This window comes from Physeter macrocephalus, chromosome 1 (assembly GCF_002837175.3).
Source record: "Physeter macrocephalus isolate SW-GA chromosome 1, ASM283717v5, whole genome shotgun sequence".
Taxonomy (NCBI): Eukaryota; Metazoa; Chordata; class Mammalia; order Artiodactyla; family Physeteridae; genus Physeter; species Physeter macrocephalus.
The window spans coordinates 72,877,764-72,893,570 of NC_041214.2; the positions used below are offsets into that span (position 1 = coordinate 72,877,764).

The 15,807-nt window shown below is 43.2% G+C and overlaps 2 protein-coding genes across 2 annotated transcripts in view; one reads left to right on the top strand and one right to left on the bottom strand.

The window, feature by feature from the left end:
• USP13 (ubiquitin specific peptidase 13) overlaps window positions 1-12,005 on the top strand; it is a 124,200-nt gene extending 112,195 nt beyond the window's left edge. Inside the window, exons 20-21 of the mRNA XM_024124169.3 lie at window positions 5,660-5,744; window positions 7,357-12,005. Coding sequence (XP_023979937.1) covers window positions 5,660-5,744; window positions 7,357-7,450 — 179 coding nt within the window. The 3' untranslated portion in view covers window positions 7,451-12,005. The remainder of the gene's footprint in view (window positions 1-5,659; window positions 5,745-7,356) is intronic.
• The window catches only part of PEX5L (peroxisomal biogenesis factor 5 like), a 224,636-nt gene that overhangs the window by 17,496 nt on the left and 191,333 nt on the right, over window positions 1-15,807 (bottom strand). The window lies entirely within an intron of this gene.

The window sequence follows — 15,807 nt, forward strand, 5'->3', positions numbered from 1 at the left end:
GATCTTCCCGGACCGGGGCACGAACCCGTGTCCCCGGCATCGGCAGGCGGACTCTCAACCACTGCGCCACCAGGGAAGCCCTAAAATATTTTTAAATTAAGATATGTACATTGCTTTTTTAGACATAATGCTATTGCATACCTAAGAGGCTACAGTATAGTGTAAACATAGCTTTTATTTATATGCACTGGGAAACCAAAAAAATTCATGGGACTCACTTTATTTCGATATTTGCTTCATTGTGGTGGTCTGGAACCAAACTCACGATCTCTCTGAGATATGTCTATATATATCCCACTGCAGAGAATTTTTTGATATCTTTCCCAGACAAAAATCTACAACTTAACAAGTAACTTCACTAAGTTTGGAAGCTTTCTTTAATCAGTAGTAAGTAGTGAGATGAACTAAGTTCATTCCGCTAGACCAGGGGTCAGCACATTTTTTCTCTGAAGGTCCAGATAGTAAACGTTTCAGGCTTCATGGGCCATACACTTGTCATCTCATATTTTTGTCCCCCTTCTTTCCCCCTTTCTTCTTGGCAGCACAAAAACAGGCTGTGAGCTGGATTTGGCCTATGGGGCATTGTATGCCAGTCCCTACCCTAGACCATCCTTGGGTGGCCTTTCCTCCACATGATACAAAAGGGCATTCTCCCTACCCCTTCTACTTTCCAGGTTTGCATATAATTTTTCTGACAGTGCTTTCTCAAAGAATAAAATCAAGTTCAATCCCTTATTATGTTGGGTGGAGGTGGTAAAAATTTTGATGTTAAAAAATTCTTCGTATTAGAAAGGTTGTGAACATGTTCCTAAGTTCAGAAAAGGACGGGTTTTGTTGGGAGAGGGAAGTGAGAATGCTAGTTTCAGACAGTTTAATTCTGGCTTGTTAGAGGGACTCCGTTGGCCAAAGTGGTTTCGGCAGTTTTGTCCAGTTCTTCCGGGTACTTTGAAAGCTTCCCTGTTGAAAGTCTGTTAGCGCAGGTTTTTTTGCCCGACGCACAGTGAGACCAAACAAACTGAGAGGTCGGAGTTTGGAGCAGAGAAAGGTTTATCGCAGGGCCATGCAACGGAACGGGTGGCTCGTGCTCAAAAACAACTCCGAGCTCCCCCCACAGGTTTCGGCAAAGCGTTTTTAAAAGCCAGGTGAGGGAGGTGTGTCACAGGATATGTGATCAGCCCGTGCACAGTTCTCTGATTGGCTGATGGTGAGGCAACAGGGTGGAGTCACAGGGGTTAACGTTATCAGTCCTCAGGCTCCAGTAGGCCTGGGGGCCATGTGCTCATGGTCATCAAGTAGTGAACATCTTCCATTTGGTGCAGAGTTTTCACATCTGTAAAACAACTCAGGAAATGTGCATCAAATACTGTTGTCTAGGTACAGAGAGGAGCTAAAGCAGAGGATATGGGGAGGGGTCTGTCCGGGAAGGCCCCATAGGGTCTTGCTCGGTTACAAGTCAACATTTTTGAACGGATTTACCTTGCTTAAAAATGCCTTTTCTATCTATATAAAAAGAGGTCTCTGTACTTTTAGAGAGTGTGGTGATGCTATTTTTGGAGGGAGACCTCTGGGAACTAGAAGAATCAGCAGTGGCTTCCCTGTCTGGTTTATTTACCTTGACTTTCTCTTTGGAAACAAAGATAAATTGAGATTTCTTACCTGTTGAATTTTTGCAGATTTATTGAGATTCTCTTTTGCTGTTGGTTCCTAGCAGGAGGCCTTGAATAATGCATGGAGTGGTCGCTTCTATTGATAAACAGTTAATTTTAATCATAGGACTAAGATTTATGCTAATATTTTTTCTTTATTTTTATGATTTTGAGTATACACGTGAATTAATTGCTTTTAACTAAAGAGGGGAAAATGCCTTTGGGGGCTTAATGACATGTTTGGGTGTGTTGGAGTGTATGGATTTGTTCTTTTCTCTATGTCTGTCTATTTTGTTAACATGTTGGCTTGTTGGTATATGTTTCACTGAAATGACCCTGGCTTATGGTGAGAAGTGCTCATTAAATACTCTGTTCAATTATTTAAGGCATTGTTTTGGGGGACAGTTTCTTGTGAGGGGAAAAGCCTTCGTCGGAGGATCACATACTCTCTTCATTCCATGAGAATTCTAAGAGGGCAGCCACCTTGTGGGCGACCAGCCCCATATCTCTCAAATTGAAGATTTGGAATTTGATATAAAATTATTCCTAAAGAGCTTTAAAAACCAACCAGGGTCTAGGAACATGAAAAAGTCTCAGCCTACACTCTCTCTTGTTTACTAGGGTGGGGATGGGTTCTTAGTGATGGGGAACACTGGGGAGGGCCGACAAGGGTAGGGTCCCTGGATCACTAAGTGCCAGGCAAAATGATTGTCATTCGCAACTGTTTTTGCCTGGTTTCTGTTTCAAACCTGTGATTTTTTTATTTTCTTTTTTGGTGTGTGTGTGGGGGGGGTTGTCAGCTGATGTGATAACTAGCGACAGAAACTTAGTTAATGATGGGAAAGGCAATCCCCTTTGACTCATTTCTTTTTAAAATAATTATTTCACTAATTTATACCCCAATGTATACTTTGGTGGGGGTTTATAAAAATGTATACAATATGAAAAGATAGAAGAACAAGTGAGGACATGGGGTGAAGGGAGCCATGCCTACTGCATGCTAAGCACTGTTCTCTGTGTCTGGAATATTCCAGTAAACACAACAGACAAATGAAATTAAAAATATATATATTTGGTGAGTTTATAAAACTAAAAAAAAAAAAAAAAAAAAAAAAAACCCCAAAAAATCCCAAACAAACTTCTCATCCTTATGGAGCTATGTTCTAGCCTGGGATAGAAGGAAATAGACAATAAGTAAATACACAAATAAGTATGTGATATGGTGTTATTTTGAGCTCCGTGGACAACAGTAAAACAAGGTTGGGGTGAGGGTGGGGTGGAAGGAGGGAGGAGTTGCTATTTATAAGGAAGGCCTCTCTGAGATGACATTTGATCTGAGACCTCGATGAAGTGAGGAGTGGATCATGTGGCATCTGAAAGAAGAGTTCCAGATAGAGGGACCGTAGGGGCTTGAAGCCCTCTCTGTCAGTGAGAGGAGTAGCCGGTGTGTTTGAGGAGAACCCAGGAGGCCAGAGGAGCTGGAGTGGAGGGGGGAGAATGGAAGGAGGTGGGGGGGACCTCATAGGTCATTGTTAGAGTGAGATTTGCAGCCATACTGAGAGTGGTCGGTAGGGGTAAGGGAGGAAGCAGGGAGCCCCGTTAGGAGGGGACGCTATTGTAATAATTCAGACAAGAGATGATGGTAACTTGGATTGGGGCTTACTAGTGGAGTTGGTAGGAAGTCGTTGGATTCTGCATATATTTTGAAGGAAATGCTGGATATATATATATATATATATATATATATATTTGCGGTACACGGACCTCTCACTGTTGTGGCCTCTCCCGTTGCGGAGCACGGGCTCCGGATGCGCAGGCTCAGTGACCATGGCTCACGGGCCTAGCCACTCCACGGCATGTGGGATCTTCCCGGACCGGGGCACGAACCCATGTCCCCTGCATCGGCAGGCGGACTCTCAACCACTGCGCCATCAGGGAAGCCCCATGCTGGATATATTTTTGAAGGATTTGCTGATGGATTGGATGTGTGTAAACAGTGGGAGAGAGGAGTCCAGATTTTGTCCTGAGTTACTGGGAGAATTGAGACGGACGTGTCCCCTGCATCGGCAGGCGGACTCTCAACCACTGCGCCATCAGGGAAGCCCCATGCTGGATATATTTTTGAAGGATTTGCTGATGGATTGGATGTGTGTAAACAGTGGGAGAGAGGAGTCCAGATTTTGTCCTGAGTTACTGGGAGAATTGAGACGGATAAAGCTGAGGAGAGAATGCTCAACAAACTGGGAATGAAAGGGAACTTCCTCGACCTGATAAATGGTACCTACCAAAAAACCACAGCTCACATCATGCTTCATGGTAAAGACTGAATGCTTTTCCCCTAAGAGCAGGAACAAGACAAGGATGTCCACTCTTGCCACTTCTATTTAACATTGTGAAAGAGGTTCTAGCCATGGCAGTTACGCAAGAAAAAGGAATAAGAGGCATCCAGATAAGCAAGGAAGAAGTAAAACTATTTCTGTTTGCAGATGACATGGTCTTGTATATAGAAAATCCTAAGGGTTCTACTTTAAAAACTATTAGAGCTAATAAATGGATTCAGAAAGGTTGCAGGAAACAAGACCAATATACAAAATTCAACTGTAGTTCTGTACATTAGCAGTGAACATTCTGGAAATGAAATTAAGAACATAATTCCATTTAATGCCATGAGACTGGATGAGATCAACCAGAGAGGGAAGGGGTAGGGGAGGTGGCAGAGAGAGAGAGGATGAGAATGTACAGGGTGTGTGTGTGTGTGTGTGTGAGAGAGAGAGAGAGAGAGAAGATAGAGGGAAGAAAGGCCTGAGGTCAGAGCCCCAGGTCACCAATGTTTAAAAGTCAGGAGAAGAGTAGAAGCCAGTGAGGCACCTGGAAAACAAAAAGACAGTCATGTCCTGGGGGCAGTTGTTTGGGGAAGGAGGAGAGGTGGTCCATAGTATGTGATGCGCTGAAGGCTAAGATGAGGACTGGGGATTCACAGCTGAATATGTGGATGAGCATTGGTGAACGTCAAGAGAGAGAAAGAATGAGAGAGGGAGGAGCAAGACCAGTACACTTGTAAAATACAACAAAACTTGAGTACCAAAAACAATGAATATGCAAGCCCATTTTTTTCCTCAATTAGATTCAACAGACATGAATATTCCTCTCAAATTATTATAGGGGTCTGTAAACGCTAACTCAGTTTCTGTACCTGTCTCATCGTAGTCTGTAGCAGTTTGTGGAGTTGCACTGGTGCCAGTCTGTGGAAGCCACTTTGCAGGTGTTGTGCAGGCCTAGGATTGGCTGGGGGTGGGTGGATGGGGGAATGAGCTGAAATTCATTCACCGTGGATTTGGTACAGCATATGCTATGCAAGATGACAGGAGATACTTGTTAGAGAATAAACATCCATCTTAAACTCCAAGAGGCTATATATCTCCTTGTTCAGAAGGCATGAAGGCTGAATTTTGGTCCCATAGAGGTTATAATCATGAGCCAGTCAGAAATCAACAAGGCGCATATTCTGAGCATTATCCCTTTCTGTAAATGATAACACCTATCTGCTGTCTTCTTCCTAATCCTGACATTTGTGTGGTATTTTAGTCTGAATTGCTCATTTAAGCCTCATACAACCTTGTGAAGTGGGTGGATTTTTCATTTCTGTGAAGAAATGGGCTCCGAGAGATGAAACAACTTCTCCACCCTCATGCCGCTTGGAAGTGATGGAGCTGGGACTACCCTTTTAGACCCATGAGCTTGCCACCAGACTGGGCTATGGGACTTTTAATCCCCTTTCAGATAGGAGCTTAAGGTCAGCTGTAAAGTTCATGTCCTGCTTTGTTATGAATTTGCAGGTTGAAGTTGCTGTCACTTTGGGTAGGTGGGTGTGTTCTCAACGTAGTAAGTAAATAGACTGTCTTTCATTCTAAACAGTTGCTGGATTACACTCTCGTTGGCTTTAAATTCTGGTCAGAAGTGCTATTGATTTCTAGAAATGCTGCCTTGTAACTGAGTTGTTTCCTCTTTCATAGTGTATGAATTATTTGCGTTCATCAGTCACATGGGGACATCTACAATGAGTGGACATTATGTTTGTCACATCAAAAAGGAAGGAAGGTGAGTCTTTTTGAGAAGGTAAAATAATATCTATGTTTTATTGAGGACCTACTATGTGCCAGGCACTCCACTAGGTGTTTCATATGTTATCTCATTTGGTTTTCATAATGGTCTTGTAGCGATAGACTCTTAAAGCCATTTTACACATCAGGGCACTAAGGCTCAGACAGGCTAAATAGCTTGACGTTTGCAGCTGTGTCAGAGCTAGTATTCAGAGTCACTCTTCACTGTCATAGCAAGGGGACCTCCCAAAGTAAAGACGCATCCCATAGCGGAATGTGTGTCCATATTTGGAACCTCCCCAGGGTTGCCAGGTTTAGCCAACAAAACGAAACAAAACAAGAAAACCAGGATACCCTATTATGTTTGAATTTCAGATAATGAATAACTTTTTAGTATAAATATGTCTCAGCTGTTGCATGGGACATACTTGTATTAAAAAAGTATTTGTTGCTTATGTGAGATTCAAACTTGACTGGGTATCCTGTGTTTTATCTGGTAACTCCAACACCCAGTGTTTGCCCTATTGTAGCCTTGGCTTCTTAAGAATCGTTAGGTGTGTGGTGAGCTAGGAATGAGACAGTTGTGGGGTGTAAGGCTGCTGCTCTCTTCAGAACCTTCTTCCCGGGCTGGATCCCCACGGGCCCCACTGGTTTCCCTTCCTTGAGTTCCCACTGAGTGGCCTGGCCTATGGGTCAGCACCCCTGCTTGAGGCAGTGCTTGGGCCACATGGACACTGGAGAAACACGTAACCTTGCCCTCTCCTGGTAGGACGTTGACCTCGTACTGCAGGAGTGACCGGTTCCCAGTCAGGAATCCACTGTGTTCCTTTTTGGTGTGTCTTTTAGTCTTGTCTTCTCAACTTGATTAATAAAAGTCGAGCACAGGAACTTGATTTATAGTGAATCCTTTTTATTACCAAGCATGATAGCTCTTTTAAAAATACTTTCCTTAAGAAAAATAGCTTAATTATAATTTAAAAAGCCATGAAATTCATTATAAGGAATTTGTAAAAATACAAAAACATACAGAGAATGTGTTGTTTGGAAGCCTAGAGAGAACCATTGTCTGTATTTTGATACATTTCTCTTTGTTTCATTGTTTTCACTGGGAGAGGGTATGTGTATGTCTGTATTTACAACTTTTCTAAAAGCTTAAAGTTTGTACACAGTACCTACAATTTTGTAACCTGCTTTCTCCCACTTCATATTATATTGTGATTATTTTCTTACTTTACCAGATACTCTTCAAAGACATTTTAATAGTTGTATAATAGTTCACTGCATGTCTATTTACTTCTGATTTTTAGCTAGTTTTATACCTAAGGCTGAAAAAAACACATACTTCTTTGACTGAAGTTCTGAGGCCATCTATGGATTTCTACAAGTGGAAATGTTTGGAGGCTCCTTAGGAACTACTTTTTGATTGAACTTGAGAATAAAAAAGCAGTTGTAATTTCCCACCAGCATTCTGTTTCTTTTTATACAACAGACTTGAGTTTGGTTTATCTTAAACCATCTTGATTATTTTAAGTATGGTGCAGTAACTTTCTCCTGCAAAGTTTCCTGGAACTGACTTAAATCCATCAAATGCTTCTGTCTTTTGTTTTCAGATGGGTGATCTACAATGACCACAAAGTTTGTGCCTCAGAAAGGCCCCCTAAAGACCTGGGCTACATGTACTTTTACCGCAGGATACCAAGCTAAACCTCAGACGTACAAATTGGCGAGAAGAAGCCATACACCTTTTTAATTTGCCAAAAAAAAAAAAAAAAAAAAAAAAAAAGTAAGAAGTTGGGACAGCCAGACATGAGGGAATACATGGGGTATTTATAGTTTATTTAAAGAACATCATTTGATGCCTTCTGAAGTAGAACTGGGAGGAAATTTCTATTAGTGATGATACACTACTGTAGATAATTTTTCTTTTTATAAATGTTTAAGAAGAGGATGGTTAAAAAAAAAAGTATTCCTGTTGCTGGTGGGGGATCTGCCACTGGCACATCAAAAGCAGGAAGTGCCGTCAGTCCTCTGTTTTGCTTTGTGGCCTCCAGAGGAACCAAGTAATGGGGCCAGTTGTGTCGCCTACCCACCATAAACAAAAAGCCCACTTTCGTTTCATATCGAAAATCAGTAACTGGGCTGGGCTTTATTTGTGACATAAGTTTTTTCATGACACACAATGATTTCTGACCTCTCCATGTAGAGTAGAACATCTACAATGAAAGATATTTTTAATTTAATCATATCAAAATTCATAATACGAGTGTGTGAATGTGTGTGAGAATGCGACTGAGAGTGTGAGACCTTTACAGTCAACTAGAAAATCTGTGATGGGTTGGTTTTTAAAGGTTAAAATAGTTGGTAGTAAGCATAGCTGGAAAAAGCAAGTCAATATTTTAAAGAAACTCTAACTCAGGAACAGTTTAAAAAATTAGTTTCCCGCTTAGATTTTCAGGCGTAAAAAGGGCTGTTGTCCCTTTCAGTGCTGTCCAGAATTCAGTTGGGTTTGTGACATTTGGTCGTATGAACGCAGATGCCCCCAGCAGCACAGTGTTGTTCTTTGCCAAGATAATTCTGTTTCTCAGCAACCCTTCCCCCAAGGCATAGTCGTGTGTACTGTTAGTTAAAATAGCTGATCTCTTCTTACGATGACACATGACAACTCCCTGGAATCATGTTAAGTGCCCCAAATTTGTCTGTAGTTTTCTCATCCCCCAGCTCTTTGCTTGCCTTCATTTCTGTGTGTTCTGGGGCCAGAGTCTCATCTCTGCCCTTTGTTGGCTAATCACCTCCTGACTTGCCTTCACTGCTTATCTGCTGTGACCAACAGTGTGATCTTCAGCAGTTTAAGGGTTTCAGATGCAAAGAAACTTTATATGACACTATGAAAGACCATCGTTTCTGTTTCGGTGTTTCAGCATTTTAGTTGCAACCTGGGATTAGATCAGAGTTTCAGATGTGATGAAAAAGTAGAATGATAGTGCTCTGTAATTTTCCTACTGCTCTGTACCAAATGCTAGGGTCTCTGGAATTTCTATTTCAGATTATTCAGTCAAATAAAAAAGGACTTATTGCTGTCTGCTTAATATGCATTTGGTTGGTAGAAAGGATCTTTCTGGAGACTGTAGGAAAATAAAGTAGAACCAACTAGGTGAAATACAGCACAGAATTCCACAATTCTGTGAAGTCTGGAAGTTGGATTATGACATGTGAGTTATGAACAATCAGGGCTCTGGTTATGATTGGGGCCCTTCTCACAGGAGACATGAGCAAAGGATGCAGAGCCCGAGGCCTGTGACCCGTGGACCTGGGTGCGGCCCGTAGCTGGGCAAGTACCTCATCTTTCCTTGTGTGCACAATGGTGTGATGACCCCTGTCCTCTCTTTCCAACTGTGCTTTGAGGATCTGGTGAGATCTGATACTCTGACCCTTTGAAGAGCAGCGGGTGGGGTGCCCAGTGGGTGGGCCCTAGTAGAGCATGCCTCCTCTCCTCTCTCCTCTGACGTTTTCTTCAGTTCGGGAACCAATGAGATTGGCAGAAGACGGGAGCTCATGGGGCAGTAACTCTCTACTAAACTCTGCCCACTGGTGTCACCTTTTCACATTGTCTTGGACACCCCAAAGCAGCCCCGCTCGGTGACACGAGTCCCTGATTCCTGCAGAAACCCCCATGCTAAACAGCCTTACAGAGTCCCGTTTCCTTAGGGCTGAGTACCATAGAATAGTGACTCCAAACACATCAAAAGTGACTTCTTGGGCCTCCCTGGTGGCGCAGTGGTTGCGCGTCCGCCTGCCGATGCAGGGGAACCGGGTTCGCGCCCCGGTCTGGGAGGATCCCACATGCCGCGGAGCGGCTGGGCCCGTGAGCCATGGCCGCTGGGCCTGCGCGTCCGGAGCCTGTGCTCCGCAACGGGAGAGGCCACAACAGAGGAAGGCCCGCATACCACAAAAAAAAAAAAAAAAAAAAGTGACTTCTTTTCACCACTATAACAAAGTGAAGGCCTTTTCTGGGGGTGGGAGGGGGATTGGGGCTTTGGATTGAAATGTGGACAAAGATAGCATGTGTATTTTGAGCAAATTAAAAAATTTTATAAAATTTTGCAAAGTGAATGGTGTAAAGTCAGTATATAAGATTACAGGCTACACATTACTTAATTCATTAAGCAGAAAAAAGAAATTTAGCCCTTTTGATACCTAAACCTATCGTAAGAAGGTGGAATATGGCTGCCTTTTTTTTTGCCTCACAAGACAAAGGGCTATTTCTACAAGGCAAAGTTTTGTATATGTGCTATTCTTTATTTCAGATTGAGAGTTGGGAAAACTGGAGCAAATATTGGTTTTCTTTCATGCTTATAAATGTATTTGTATATCTTAATATATTCAAGGCAGGCTTCCCTGGAATCCAAGTGTGGAATACACTGCTTAATTTTACACATGTATGTAGATGAGATTATTTATGACTGAAAACTGGAATAATGTGTGTATTTTGTCAACTGATCATCAGCCTGTTAGGAGTCTTCTGTGTGAGGTGTGGTGGTGTAATTGTGAAAATTTTCACTGCGTGGGTGTATGTGTGAAAGAGAGCACTTTCTTCCTGTAAATATCTTTTGATATCCATTTGTGCAAAATCCTGATGAATGTGTCTTTGGAAAATACAGCGTATCAAAGTTTTCGTTTTGTCAATTGATCTAAATGCCCACATAGCTAATCAAAAATCCAGTTTGGTTCAGATTGGGATTTTTTTTCAAGGGGAGAAAAAGTATGGAGGAAGGACTATTAAAGAAGAGTCATGTTTCAATGCCATTTTATGTCAACATTGCTTTAATGTTCTGAATTGACTTGCTGTTTTCTCTCACCTACAAGAGAATGTGCTTGCCATTCCCCCGTGTTCACCGTGGGCTGTAGGGTGTAGCTTGAGCCTGCTACTCCCGACGTTGTTTTTTCCCTTGACCTGAACTGGATGGAGCCTTATCTGCAATTCATAGTGAGAGCACCTGCGTTTGTAGCCCGACTCCACTTCTAAGTGGGATGGGGCCGAGTCCCTTTACCTCTCTAGGCCTTTTTCCTTAAAATGAGTGGGTTAGACCAGATAAGCTCAAAAGTCCCTTTCTGTCCTAACATTCGGGTCTATTTTTATTTTCCTGCAGTTACTACCTTGGTCGGACATGTAAGATGCGAGGGATCACATAGAGGTTAGATGTTATGGTTCTGGTTTGTTACAGCTCTCGCACCCCACTTCAGAACCTGCCTCGTTTTTAGTGTTTGCCACCCCAACTTCTAGTCCCAATTTCTTGGGTAATTACTTTCTTTGGTGATTATCCCATTTTTTTTCTCCCACTCCTGAAACTCTCCACTTCCCAGTCGGTAAGGTACTTTGTTACCATCTTCCTCAAAAATGAAAAATCTATTTAAAACACCTCCTGCCCTGACAAACCTCAGAACTACCTTCCGCTAACTCTGTAACCTTTCTGGAGTATTATCTTACTCTAGCTGAGTTATAGCTATGATCCTCAAATAAGTTTTTCTACCACAGAAAGGATGTCTTTTCATCTGGTAGGCATCACTGTTGCTCCATGACATCATCCGTGTGGGCCATCAACGGGGAGATGGCCAGTGTTGGAAGCAGGATAGGGGGATAGGATTAGATAAAATGTGATTCTATCCTTCACCTAAGGTCAAAAATCCTAGGTTACAGAACAAGATTCTGTTACCCTTAAGTTGATGTATAAGATCGCCCACACAATGTCATGGAGATTCCCTACTCAGGAAATCATCCTGAAAGAGTTTGTGTTATAATTCTCTAGATCTGTGCTGTTCAGTACAGTTGTCCATGGCCACATGTGGCTAATGACCTCCGGAAATGTGGCTTGTGCACATTGAGGTTGTGCTGTACACAGGAAATGCACGCCAGATTTGGAAGGCTTGGTACCAATAAAAGGGAATGTAAAATATTGCATCAATATTTTATATTGATTATATGCTAAGATGACCATATTTTAGATACATCAAGTAAGATGATATTAAAGTTTCACTTATTCCTTTTGATCTTTTTTTAATGTGGCTACCAAATAAATTGAAATTAGACACGAGTTGTACTCTGTTGGACAGTGCTCTCCAGACCAGGTGACGTGAGGAGGCAGCGAGGTGCCGTAGGTATGGAAGGGGATTCTGCGAAGCATCCAGACAGACAGAAGCAGCACAAACATGTTTTTTGGAGTCGGGAGCAATGTGAGGCACAGAATGCCTTCCAGAAAGCAGATTTTTCTGCATAAGAACCAATATATATATAAGACCCCAATTAAAAACCAAAAGCAAATGAGCCCAAACCTTGTTCCTTCAGCTTTGTCTAGAAGCTGCCAACTCTGCATTTATTTTTCAGGCATCTTCCAGGTGCCAAGGATGTTAGCCACCTGAGGGTGTTGGGCAGATTTGTTTCACTTTGGGCAACATTCTCTTGTGGTTTCCCCTTCCCCGGTATTGTTTTGTCTGTTCAGAGATGGGTGTGTTGAAATACCATGCATATCTGGCCGCTCCTCCTGGCCTCAGCTGAGGCTGATCCTGTGGCCCGCGCCTGTCTGCTTGGCAGGTTTTGATGTTGGCGCCTGAAAGAATTTGTGTTTATTTTGCACTAATCACAGTTGTAATTTAAAATATCTCAAATGTTTTGGGAGACTATTTGCCTGTGATGGAAAGAGAGATGGATGATTTATTGCTTCAATTGTTTTAAAATTAAAAGCTATTCTCACAATCTGAGGTCCCTTTATGGCTCTCTCTTTTTTTTTTTTCTCTTTTGCAAAATGCCACGTAAACCGGTTCTGCCTTTTGCAGGTTCTTACCCATCAGTGGAACAGGTAACTTGAGACAGTGACTAATTTTATTTCTTTTCAGGGTTTCTTTGTGTGGCCCCGAGGCTGCTAGGTCCCATCAGTAGTGGAATATCCTCGATGGCACGATGTTAGCTCTGTGAAGGAGGGCGGGGCGGGGCAGGTGGGAGTCTGCTGTCTTTCTCTACTGGGTGCCAAGTTGAATATTGGAATCAATTGTGAGACCTTTCTGTGGTTCCCTGGCTCTCAGTTTGCTGGTGGCTTCCTTAATGCAGGTATAAGCAGAGTCAACACTAGTTGCATCAAGGGATTTCAGCATTTTTATGACATTGTGTTTCTAGGCTGTATGAGTTTCCTATTGCTGCTGTAAACAAATTACCACAAACTGAGTGGCTTAAAACAATACATTTATTAGGTCAGAGGTCTGGAAATGGGTCTCACAGGGCTAAAAGCAAGGTGTTGGCAGGGAAGCCGCAGGAGAAAATCCATTCCTTACTTCTTCCAGTTTCGGGAAGCTGTTTGCATTCCTTGGCTCATGACCCCCTGACAGCATTGGCATCACTCCAGTGTCTGCTTCCATTGGCATATCTCCTTTACTGGCTCTCCTGCCTCTTTTTTGAAAAAATAAATTTATTTTTTTATTTATTTTTGCCTGCGTTGGGTCTCCGTTGCTGCACACGGGCTTTCTCTAGTTGCAGCGAGCGGGGGCTACTCTTCGTTGCGGTGCGCAGGCTTCTCATTGCCGTGGCTTCTCTTGTTGCAGAGCACGGGCTCTAGGCGCGCGGGCTTCAGTAGTTGTGGCATGAGGGCTCAGTAGTTGTGGCTTGCGGGCTCTAGAGCGCAGGCTCAGTAGTGGCGCATGGGCTTAGTTGCTCCGCGGCATGTGGGATCTTCCCAGACCAGGGCTCGAACCCGTGTCCCCTGCATTGGCAGGCGGATTCTTAACCACTGTGCCACCAGGGAAGCCCTCTCCTGCCTCTTTCTTACAGAGACCTTCGGGATTACATTGGCTTCACCCAGATAGTCCAGAATAATCTTCCCATCTCAGGATCCTTAACTTAATCTTAGCCGCAATGTTCCTTTTGGCATGTAAGGTGATTAGGATGTGGATGTCTTGCGGGGGGGGGCCTTATTTTGCTTACCATATAGGCTAATTACTACTTAAAATATGTTTATTCAGTGCTTAAAACTTTTAAAAGAATGAACCAATGTATTTTTAAAAATCCAAGTGAAATGACTGACATCAGTGTTGTGCCATCTGTTTTGGGGAGGGAATAAGAGGAGAAGGAAATGATGAGGGGATAGTGAGGGGTTGTTTACCATTCAGAGAACTGCAAACTTTTAGGCCAGTGTTTGCAAGCCAGCTGCTGTTTACATTCACTTGATGTATCCCATCGTGTCCAGTGGGAGAGTTTACCAGTGTGTGTATGTGCCGTTTGAACTCATGGTCCAGCTTTTCAAACGTCGTCAGTGGCAAACTTCAGTCACAGTGGAGAAATTTAATAGGAAAATGGTGAGTAATTCTCATCCCCATGCAAGCAATTATTTAAAAATCTACTTTCAGTGAGGTAGGGAGGCAGGGTGGGATAATGGCCAGGGTAGAAGCATATAGACAAGTTCAAATCCTGTTCCCAACCCAGACTAGCTGTGTGACTTTGGTAAGCACTTAATATCCTGAGACTCAGTCTTCTCAGCTGTTCAGTGGGCAGAATAATACTTGTGATGAGTTGTGTAAAGCATCTGACAAGTCTGGTGGGCACAGGATATTTTTACTGTGGTATTTTATGTCATCATTTTAACACATATAGCGTTTTGAGTCTGTGGAGGTTTTGACCCATTGTTTCAGTCTAAAAACTTTTTAAAAAAATAATCAATTATACCAACAATGATGACTTTTTTTTTTCCAAAAGTATTTTTCTGGAGATAATTCCATTAAGCAAATTTATTTTGTTAATCTGTATAGCATGGTTCATCATTCAGTAACTACTAAACAGGTATGTGCTAGGCATTGTTTTTCTTAGATGTATCAGTAAACAAAGTAGATATGGGTCTCTGCCCTTGCTGAGTTAATTTTCTACCAGGGAGAGGCAGATACTAAACATAAGAAATAAGGAAATGATATGTTAAAAGCTGTTGAGTTCTATGGAAAAAAGATGGAGATCAGTGGTGGAGGTGCAGGTTGAGGTGCGAAATCAGGTACTCAGGGGAGGGCCTGATCAGGGAAGGCATCCTTGGGCGGGGAGATTTGAAAGAAGACTTGAAGGAGGTGAAGGCGTCATCCGAACATGTTTAAGGGAAGCCTATGCTTGACAGAGGGACTAGCTGGAGCAGTAGCTCCTGGGTGGGAAAGTGTCTGACATGTCAGAGAAGCAGCCAGGGGACCAGTGTGGTTAGAAGGGAGGGAGGAGTGGGGGAGACTGCTGGGAGAGGAGGAGAGAGGGGGCCAGATCGTCTGAGCCCGGGAGGCATTGGAAGGGCTTGACCCTAGGGTGAGATGGGGAGCCATTACAGGGTTTTGAGCAGAGCAATGACCTGCTCTGACCAAAGTTTCAGGGAGATTCTTCTTTGTGTAGCTTAGATGACAGGAGGGCAAGGACAGAAGTAGGGGCTACTGTGGCAAGCAAGGGGAGAGGATGATGCTCAGATGGATGGAGGGTAGCAGTGGGGGTAGTGTGGATGGGCAGATGCTGGATACATTTGAACGTAAGGCCAACAGAATCTCCTGATGGACAGGATGTGGGGTATGAGGGAATGAGAGTAGCTAAGGCTGCCCTTGAAGTTTTTGTTCTGAGCAACTGAAGAACATAGTTGCAATCAACTAAGGTAGGAGGGTGTGGTGAGGTTACAAGTGGTGGTGGGGAAAGATGGTCAGGAGTCCGGTTGGGGGCATGCTGAGTTTGAAATGCCTATTAGACTTCCGTGGCTGATGTTGAGTAGGAAGCGGGACATATGCAACTCTGGACTTTGAGAAGTCTGGACTGTAGATATCAAATTGGGAGTGGTTGGTATCTAAGTGGTATTTAAAGCCATGGTGTGGGTGGGATCATCAGTGGAGGGAGACAGGAAGTAGAAGAGGTCCAGGGACTGAGCCCTTCAGCGTAAGTCAGGGAGAAGATGAGCCAGCAAAGGAGACTTGGGACAAGTGACCACCACTGTGCACAGAAACCAAGAGAATGGTGCCTGGAAGTGGAAGCCCAGTGAAGAAAGCATCTTGAGGAGGTGAGAGTGACCAAATAA